At 46.0% G+C, this 9,796-nt stretch overlaps 1 protein-coding gene across 1 annotated transcript in view; it reads left to right on the top strand.

The window, feature by feature from the left end:
• The window catches only part of micu1 (mitochondrial calcium uptake 1), a 180,106-nt gene that overhangs the window by 48,058 nt on the left and 122,252 nt on the right, over positions 1–9,796 (top strand). The window contains 3 exon segments of the mRNA XM_084321252.1: positions 2,755–2,781; positions 2,783–2,902; positions 2,904–2,919. Coding sequence (XP_084177378.1) covers positions 2,755–2,781; positions 2,783–2,902; positions 2,904–2,919 — 163 coding nt within the window.

Here is a 9,796-nt window from a genome sequence, read left to right as displayed (position 1 = left end):
CATGTTGATGACCACAGAGCACCCCACCTAGCCACAGCATGTTGATGACCACAGAGCACCCCACCTAGCCACAGCATGTTGATGACCACAGAGCACCCCACCTAGCCACAGCATGTTGATGACCACAGAGCACCCCACCTAGCCACAGCATGTTGATGACCACAGAGCACCCCACCTAGCCACAGCATGTTGATGACCACAGAGCACCCCACCTAGCCACAGCATGTTGATGACCACAGAGCACCCCACCTAGCCTCAGCATGTTGATGACCACAGAGCACCCCACCTAGCCACAGCATGTTGATGACCACAGAGCACCCCACCTAGCCACAGCATGTTGATGACCACAGAGCAAGGAGGTTCTGTTCAGAAGATTTGATGTTTACCATAAAACTTCCAGTAGCTGCACCAAGCTTGATTTGTTAAAAAAATTTGTTTATTTGAAATGGGCCTTTATTGACTGACTTGGCTTTTATTTCATATCAAAACCAAGATGAGACAGCAGAATTCTGTAAACAAGTGTCTGTCCAATAAACCCCTGTGCCGGTGTGTTTGAGATATTGGGAGTTGAAGATTATGCTAAACCTGCTAGTGGGAGTCGGTGGGGGGGGGGGGGGGGGGCGGGGGGCGTGCAGAATTCTAAATCCCCAGTTACATCACATGAATGAAGCTCGACTGTAACGGACTAAACATTCCAGTCGTCATTATAAGGTGGTCGGATGGCGTAGCGGAGATTGCGCTCGTCACCAATGCAAGAGGCTGCGGTCTCGACTCCCGGAGTCAGCATTGCCTGCGGCTTGGGCCGATCGTCATACTAACTCGTTTGGCTGAGTTAGCGGGAGGGAAGTCACGGGTGGTAATCTGGCGTTGTGGACAGCGACGCCTACAGGTCAGGTCTGGGCGCCTGCTCAGCGGAGGCAGAAAATGGTGAAGGCAGCGTGACCTCCCACGCGTTACGCTTCACCAATGAGTCCTCGCTGCCAGGTGAGAAGAGAGCCACTGGCTGACTCCACATGTGTCAGAAGAAGCATGTGGTGGACTTCAGGGTTCCCTTGTACCGACCAGTAGGAGGAACATGCGCACAACAACCAGGTAGGGGAGGGGGGAATTGCATAACGACTAAATTGGGATGGGGAGAAAAATAGAAAATCAGGCGGAGAAAAAGCGGAGAAAAAATTTAAACATTCCAGTCGTCCATTCCAGACGAGAGGAGTGGTTCTCAAAGCTGGGTCCTTGAGGGGGATTAACATACATTATGCAATTATGACTAAAAGGAACGATCCCAGGTAATACTAACGTCACAGTGACCAATTCGTCCACATTTTTCTAGGATTCTATCACATTTTCATAACAAATAGCGAATATAACTTACCCTGCGCCCTTTTCATTGAGGTTTCTTACAAATTTACAATGTTTTATTTGTCCTTTATACGCGGATTATCATTAAAATCTTAAATTGTTATGTCCCCTTTAGACAACAAACATAACGTTAACGCCGCACTTTTGTTATGATAATTAGTTGACCATTCTCTTGTCACTATTCAGGTCGCATTAATAGTTTAACGCTCTTGTGTTCAGGTCACGTTTTCCTCTCCGGTGCTGACCTGTGAACTAGGTGATAAAGGTCTTGGGATTTGTAGTCATTTTGTAGTCATAACATTTTCACCTTTTAAACCAATGCTGCCATCTACTGACAACAGAAAGGTAGTGTATAACGTTAAGTTGATTAGAGAGGCTACCCGCACTTGTAAACACATTCTTAGAGATTCCCACTTTTTACTGGTACATACGTTCATATCTAATAGTCTTTAGATGACTAAATATAGATGAATACTCATGAAATTTGATATATATATTCTAAAATAAGTATAATTTCACTTCACCTACCTGTCGACATGAAATTCCCAAACGCTGACAGTAAAAAAAGCCTGGATGTCGTGCAAAATGGCGTGTGACCGAATTTGGTTTTGGGCGTTCCCAGACAAAGAGAGTGACCGAGATTGGTCTACGTTCCGTTAGTCCTGTGCATTAAATGTCATTTCTGAAAATAAGTTACAAAAGTAAAAAAAAAAAAAAATGCGTTTGGAAAATACCTCTTTATTTGATTATCATAAAGTGTTTTCTATACAGAGATATCGACATCGGTAAATATCGGTATCGGCCAGAACAGCATTATAATATCGGTTATCGGTATCGGCCACAATTTTCACATCGTAGCATCACTAAGGCTGCTCAATTAGGGCAAAAATCATAATCACGATTATTGAACATGATTTTCTCATTTGAGAACATCATATGACAACAAATTTGTTCAACCTTTCTTCTCGACCAAAGGTGCCCTTTCTGTCATCTTCTACAAGTTACCAAAGACGTTTCAAAATAACTGGAGACCACGCCTCCTCCCCCTCCTCAGCGTGAGCTGAGAACCACCGTCTGGGCGGCACTGTGAAGAAAGGGTGCGCTGCATTTACAACACAAACAAAACGCAGCATGTGGCGTAATAATAGTTTTATCTTGATTATCTTGTTCTCATTATCATGGGAAGCCAAAACCGTAGTTGGTGAAATTGAAACTGGATCAGCCAGCTCCAAAAACAACCCGTACCACAATGAAAGAATGTATTTCACTCTCTCCTCTCTATCTCTCCACACCTACATACAGCTATGGAATTCACCGCTACCCACTATAGTATCCCGAGGGAAAAGGTGTATTGGGACATCATTAACTATCATCCTGCTTCTCATTAACCCTCAGGTGATGGAGTACGAGAACAGGATACGCGGCCTACTCCACCCCGGACAAGATCTTCCGCTACTTCGCCACGCTGAAGGTCATCAGCGAGCACGGAGACGCAGAGGTCTACATGACGCCCCAGGACTTCGTACGTTCCATCACCCCCAACGGAGAAGCAGCCCGAGAGTGAGTCTCCATCTCTCTCTCTCTCTCTCTCTCTCTCTCTCTCTCTCTCTCTCTCTCTCTCTCTCTCTCTCTCTCTCTCTCTCTCTCTCTCTCTCTCTCTCTCTCTCTCTCTCTCTCTTCCTCTCTCTCTTCTCTCCTCTCTCTCTCTTCTCTCTCTCTCTCTCTCTCTCTCTCTCTCTCTCTCTCTCTCTCTCTCTCTCTCTCTCTCTCTCTCTCTCTCTCTCTCTCTCTCTCTCTCACACTGTCTCTCTCTCTTGCCTCAGTCCATCTCTTGTTTATTGTTGACCTCCCCAACTGTCTCCCTCCACTTACACGCTCCATCCATTTCTTGCCCAGCGCTCAGTATCCTTGCAGACATTCAGCGAGACTTGTGAAGCCTAGAAGCTGAGCTCGCCTGTCTATCCTGCTCACAATGCTGTGTGTGCACTGTGTGGAGTATATAGAGGGGGGGGGGGGGGTGTGTGTGTGTGAACATGCACACTGTGTGAGTATATAGAGGGGGGGTGGTGTGTGTGTGTGTGAACATGCACACTGTGTGGCAATGTATATAGAGGACACTGGGGGGGGGGGGGGGGGGGGGGGGGGGGGGCGTTATGGGGTTTATGATTTATGTCATAACTCAACCCAGCTGGCACTGCCAAACAGAACACATCACGCACGGCCAGGCCAGATGCCACCCATCGTGCCCCTCCGCCTCAGCAAATGGCCGACGCCATTTATGCCCCCAACCACCAGTATCGAGGCAAGAGATTCACATGAGAAGGTTGGGTCAGGGGAGGGAGAGCTGCCCCCGTTGGCCGTGTGGGCAGAGAGTGGGCAGAGAGAGGGCAGAGAGAGGCGGGGAGGGAGAGCTGCCCCCGTCGGCCGTGTGGGCAGAGTGGGACGAGAGAGGGCGGGGCGGGAGAGCTTCCCCCGTGTGGGCAGAGAGAGGGCGGGGGCCTCCATGTCGATGAGTGACATTACGACACAACGCTCGCTGTGCTAATTAGCGAGTTCCCGAGTGGCGCAGGTCTCTCGGCTGTCTCACGCATCTGATCGTGGATCCTTTGAATAACAGAACTGTGGGGTTGGGAAGGTGATGGGTTAATGTAGCGTGAGTGTTTCAGCGTCACACTTAATGCACAGGACCAGTTTTACCTGGGATGGGTCCTTTAGTCATAATTGCAATAATAATAATAATTGTTAATCCCCTGCGAATCTTGCCCTGCAGGTAATTGGCAGTAAAAATCCCAGCACGAATTACCTACCATATTTTGGCAAACACATCGGGTAATATCAGTGAATCTTATCTCCCTAGTTTGGGGTTGTAATTAGTTTTTGAAAAAATATATATTTCCATCAAAAGTAGGTGCACATATCATATACTGTAACTGTAACGGTAACCGTCTGTAGTGTGATAGTAAAGGGTAACCTTCTGTTGTGTGGCAGTGAAAGGGTTAAAAACATGTGAACCCGTGCGAATGAGCATCTGGAAATCACAGAGGTCGGCGGTAATTTTCTATTACCATTGGTGGTGAGGGCTGGAGATTAATCCAGTTTCAATATGATTTTGGCTTCCCATGATAACGAGACAAATCGAGATCAAATAATTATCATTATCATTTTGTCTTGTGTTGTAAATGCAGCGCACCCTTTCTTCACAGCAGTGCACTCTGACCCCTCCGCTCTAAAATACCCTGTTAAAGCAAAATAAAAAGCAAGTAAACTTAAATTCAAATGTTCAATTGTCAGTTGGTCGATTGTTAATCAATGAATCGATAACATTGATTATGGTTGGTGGCATCTCTAATCTAATAGAGGGAGAGGGCGCTCACGCTGGGCCTTTACATCTCTCAGTGGGGGAACAGAGCCTGTGCCCCCGCCAGCCTCCCAAGGTGGGTGAACAGAGCCTGTGCCCCCGCCAGCCTCCCAAGGTGGGTGAACAGAGCCTGTGCCCCCGCCAGCCTCCCAAGGTGGGTGAACAGAGCCTGTGCCCCCGCCAGCCTCCCAAGGTGGGGTGAACAGAGCCTGTGCCCCCGCCAGCCTCCCAAGGTGGGTGAACAGAGCCTGTGCCCCCGCCAGCCTCCCAAGGTGGGTGAACAGAGCCTGTGCCCCCGCCAGCCTCCCAAGGTGGGTGAACAGAGCCTGTGCCCCCGCCAGCCTTCCCAAGGTGGGTGAACAGAGCCTGTGCCCCCGCCAGCCTCCTAAGGTGGGTGAACAGAGCCTGTGCCCCCGCCAGCCTCCCAAGGTGGGTGAACAGAGCCTGTGCCCCCGCCAGCCTCCTAAGGTGGGTGAACAGAGCCTGTGCCCCCGCCAGCCTCCCAAGGTGGGTGAACAGAGCCTGTGCCCCCGCCAGCCTCCCAAGGTGGGTGAACAGAGCCTGTGCCCCCGCCAGCCTCCCAAGGTGGGTGAACAGAGCCTGTGCCCCCGCAGCCTCCTAAGGTGGGTGAACAGAGCCTGTGCCCCGCCAGCCTCCTAAGGTGGGTGAACAGAGCCTGTGCCCGCCCAGCCTCCCTAAGGTGGGGTGAACAGAGCCTGTGCCCCGCCAGCCTCCTAAGGTGGGTTGAAGGCCAGTGTAGCTGACGTGATGCATTTCAGGAAGTGAGCAGGACTTGGTTAGTCCTTCGAAAGTGCTCGTGCCCTTCTAGGCCACAGCAGCACTATCTTCCACTTTCTATCTGACCTTCCCTCTCTCTCTCTCATGTACTCTCCCTCTCTCTCATGTACTCTCCTCTCTCTCCATCCCTCCCTCCAGCTCCCAAATAGTTATTTAAGTAATAAAATGCTGAGTCGGGCTCTGTCGGACAATGGGAGAGATTCTTAAGAAAGGGACAAGAAATACTAGGGAGAGCGCCAAAGAGATTGTGAGGGCATTTTAAATCCTAGACGGCCTCTCCTCTCCTCTCTCCACAGTAGGGCTGTCACTAACCACTGTTTTTGTTATCGATTAATCAGTTGATTATTTTATCGATTAGTCGATTAATCATTAACCATTCATTTACCAGAAAAATCTATTTCAATTGAATATTCAAAATGTTTATGAGTATCCTCATCCTTTTTAGCTTTAGATAGAACGACCAGCCAGAGAGATATTACGGCCATAGTAATAGTATATTTCCATGAATTATTATATGTAATTGTGTGTCATCTCTCCACTCCACGCTATGGTAGTGCTTGTGCCAGCACAGGAGATACGATTAAAATATATATATTTTTATATATATAGGCTATATACATATTTAAATAAATATCTTTTTAGCACACACACATACACGAGAGGGAGAATAGCTTATAGCAGACTTAATGAATATTTTTGCTAATGAAGTGAAATATTTAATCATCAACTATCAAGTTCGTTTTTTATAGTGTACATTTTGGCTACTTAATTGATCAGCATCATTGAACGTACAGAGAAAAAGAGAGAGGGAGAGAGAGAACCCCCCCCCCTTTCCTCATTTCAATCCATGAAACTGATTGTATTGGGAACGGAGGCAACCGTTCCTAATGAGAAAATGCCATAGGTTGACGAATCGTGACAGCTGCCCTAGTTGAAGGATTCTAAACATTCTGTGAAAAGTTGACAGTTGGTCAAACTACACCTCAACTGAGAAATAGTTCCTTTACTGATCATTTGAAAATCGCTACATTAGCTCATAAAAAAACAAGTACCTTTGACACAGAAAAATATATTAGACAGATTAATGTTGCTGTATAGTTTGTTTATACTTCAGAACTATTGAGACACCTGGGAGGAACGGTGCTGTTGACAGCGGGGACAGCAGTGGTCGCTAGCTTACTTGTTGATTACCTTTAGATACGGTAAGAGGTAACTGAAACTGATTTATCCTGTGCCTGTGAGCTAGCTTAGCTTAGTTAGCACCAACAGCTAACGTTAGTTTAAAAGGTTTTTAACCGCGACGGGCATATAGTAATGGCGAGGATATAAAGCATGTTAAAGACGCATTTATTGGACCCGTTGATCGCGGAGTTTACATAGAAACAGCGCGACTCCCAAGAGGAGTTATCACAGGCTGTAGAACGCAGGGCTGAAGAGCTGCCAAGCTGCTTCTAAACTGTAAAGTGTGGGTATCAGCCAGGCTCAGCCCCTCCCTTCCAGCTGGAGCGAAACATGGAAGCTATGTGACTGTCGAGTCCTGGCTCTAGGCAGAATCACAAACAGTGGTATAAGAGAAGTTAATTCTATTTTGAATGTGATTCACTGCGCATTAGTTAGATTACACGTTGTGCATGTTATGACTTTGAACGTCTGCCATTTCCACCGCAAAAGGCACATTTTACAATACGACGCATCGATCATGAATATGCAAGTCGACGAAATTTACTCGTCGACTAGGTCAACGAATCGTGACCCTACTCCACACAGTGAGCTTCGCTGGTGCTGAAGACGCCCTGGTCAGCCACTGGGTTATAATAATAATAAGGCCTCAGTGGCTGACGGCCCAATGATAAATGGGCCCTTTGTTGTTTTCTGCCTAAGTAGGTTATTTTGTTTTTGCCCAGGGATGAATAGCGGATGAATAAACGATAAAGCAGCCTTAACGCCCCTCTTTTATTCCGAGTTGAATTGTCTATTCAGACAGGGTCTTCAGATATGAAGAGATCACTGCCGCAGTGGGAGCTCAGCCCGGGGACTCCACGGCACCACAGCTAGACGACCTCTCTTACTAGCTGGCTTCCTGTGGCTTAGCTCTGAATTCAGATGGGAGTATATGGTCGATTGGGTGTCATGTTTATGCATTTGCTTAGCATTCTGGCAGAGTAACAGAGGGTATAGTAGTAGAGATGATAGTAGTGGTTGTTACAGTAACAGATGGTATAGTAGTAGAGATGATAGTAGTGGTTGTTACAGTAACAGATGGTATAGTAGTAGAGATGATAGTAGTGGTTGTTACAGTAACAGATGGTATAGTAGTAGAGATGATAGTAGTGGTTGTTACAGTAACAGATGGTATAGTAGTAGAGATGATAGTAGTGGTTGTTACAGTAACAGATGGTATAGTAGTAGAGATGATAGTAGTGGTTGTTACAGTAACAGAGGGTATAGTAGTAGAGATGATAGTAGTGGTTGTTACAGTAACAGATGGTATAGTAGTAGAGATGATAGTAGTGGTTGTTACAGTAACAGATGGTATAGTAGTAGAGATGATAGTAGTGGTTGTTACAGTAACAGATGGTATAGTAGTAGAGATGATAGTAGTGGTTGTTACAGTAACAGATGGTATAGTAGTAGAGATGATAGTAGTGGTTGTTACAGTAACAGATGGTATAGTAGTAGAGATGATAGTAGTGGTTGTTACAGTAACAGATGGTATAGTAGTAGAGATGATAGTAGTGGTTGTTACAGTAAGAGTAGCGTTTCGTCTTGTTTACATCAGGGTCCCCCATTTTCAATTCATCATAACATATGACATACAGATAGACAGTACTGCTACATCTATACATTTATGACATACCAGATTTGCAAATACAGTACTGTTTGTGATACTAAAAAAATCCAGAAAAAGAGTGTATATACATTTGACATAGAAACTGTACATTGGAGGAGGTTGGGTGGGGGGGGGGTGGAGGTTAGGTAGGAGGGTGGGTGGGAGACACTGTACAACTGTACAAGCAAAACTGTACATTGGAGTATTGACAAGACCATACTTGGTCCTTTACTGTACATTGGGGGGGGGTTGTGTTAGGACATTTATAGGGGCCAGTTTCGAATTGCAGTCTCCCGTAAGTGTTTTTTGAGAGTTTTTGAAAGTGGGTAGTGATTCACATTCCTTTACAGCTTTGGGTAGGGCGTTCCACATTGATGTGGCATAATTGCGAAACGTGTTTAGTCCCTTGTTTGAGCCGAATCTGGGTTTAACATGATTTGTGGAGCTCCCTCTGGTGTTGTGATCGTGGTATTCACTGACCTTTGGGAAGTATTTTGACATGTACATTGGGTAGGTACCTTGGTCGTGTAGTGTATCTTGTAGACCAGGCCCATTGCAAGTTGCTGTACTCTGTCGTCTACTCTAAGCCATCCTAGGTTGTCAAAGTGGGCAGGGGTGAGGTGGGTTCTAGGAGTCAGGTCAAGCAGTAGTCTGACCAGTTTGTTTTGAGATGTTTGTAATTTAGTTTTTAGCGCCTTTGAGGTGCTTTGGTACCATGAGGTGCAAGCATAGTCGTAGTACCCTTAACTAACGTTAGCTGCTAACGCTAACTAAGCTAAATTGACCCTGGGAAAGCTCACACTCCGCAACATCAGTTTCAGTTACAAGTTCCAATAGTGAGGAAAGGGGGGGGCTGAGCACATCTCTCTACCTCCCTCTCTCTGTCTCTATTATTTTAACCTCTTAACAGGTGGCAGTAGGATAAGACAATGAGATGGATGCACATTCTCAAATACCCACAGAGCCTGTTATGTTATGATTGTAAGATTATGGTCGTTTCAGCCTGGTCGTCGATCGTTATCAGCCTCTGTCCCTGCCATATCTGACGTCTGCGTTGTGTTGTTTTTTCATCGAGGCAATCGTTCGTGGTGGAATTTGTACTCCCACGGCTTACTGGCTGAGACACCACTATCTATTCCCCGGTGCATTTGGAACAATAGTACACTGACTCAGACTGTTTATATCAAAAAGGATAGTTTATTTACATAAACAAAGGTCTAATTACTCTAATAGACCTGTTCGCTGTATACGTCAGACTCAGTGTGTGCACGCATGGGTGGGGCAAAAGGAACATAATCCTGGTCAGAACAACAGGGCATACTACAATATATTTGCATTTGTTAGCCATGCTAGCTAGGGCTGTACTGAATTTTTTTAATTTTTATTTATTTACATTCAAAGCTTCTATTGAAGTTTTCGAATGAAGCTTCGAATGTCTGTCGTCATATTTT

Source organism: Notolepis coatsorum (assembly GCF_963971535.1).
Source record: "Notolepis coatsorum genome assembly, chromosome: 9".
NCBI lineage: Eukaryota > Metazoa > Chordata > Actinopteri > Aulopiformes > Paralepididae > Notolepis > Notolepis coatsorum.
The sequence above is the reverse complement of the archived record's forward strand: the minus strand, read 5'-3'. Positions and strand labels throughout refer to the sequence as shown.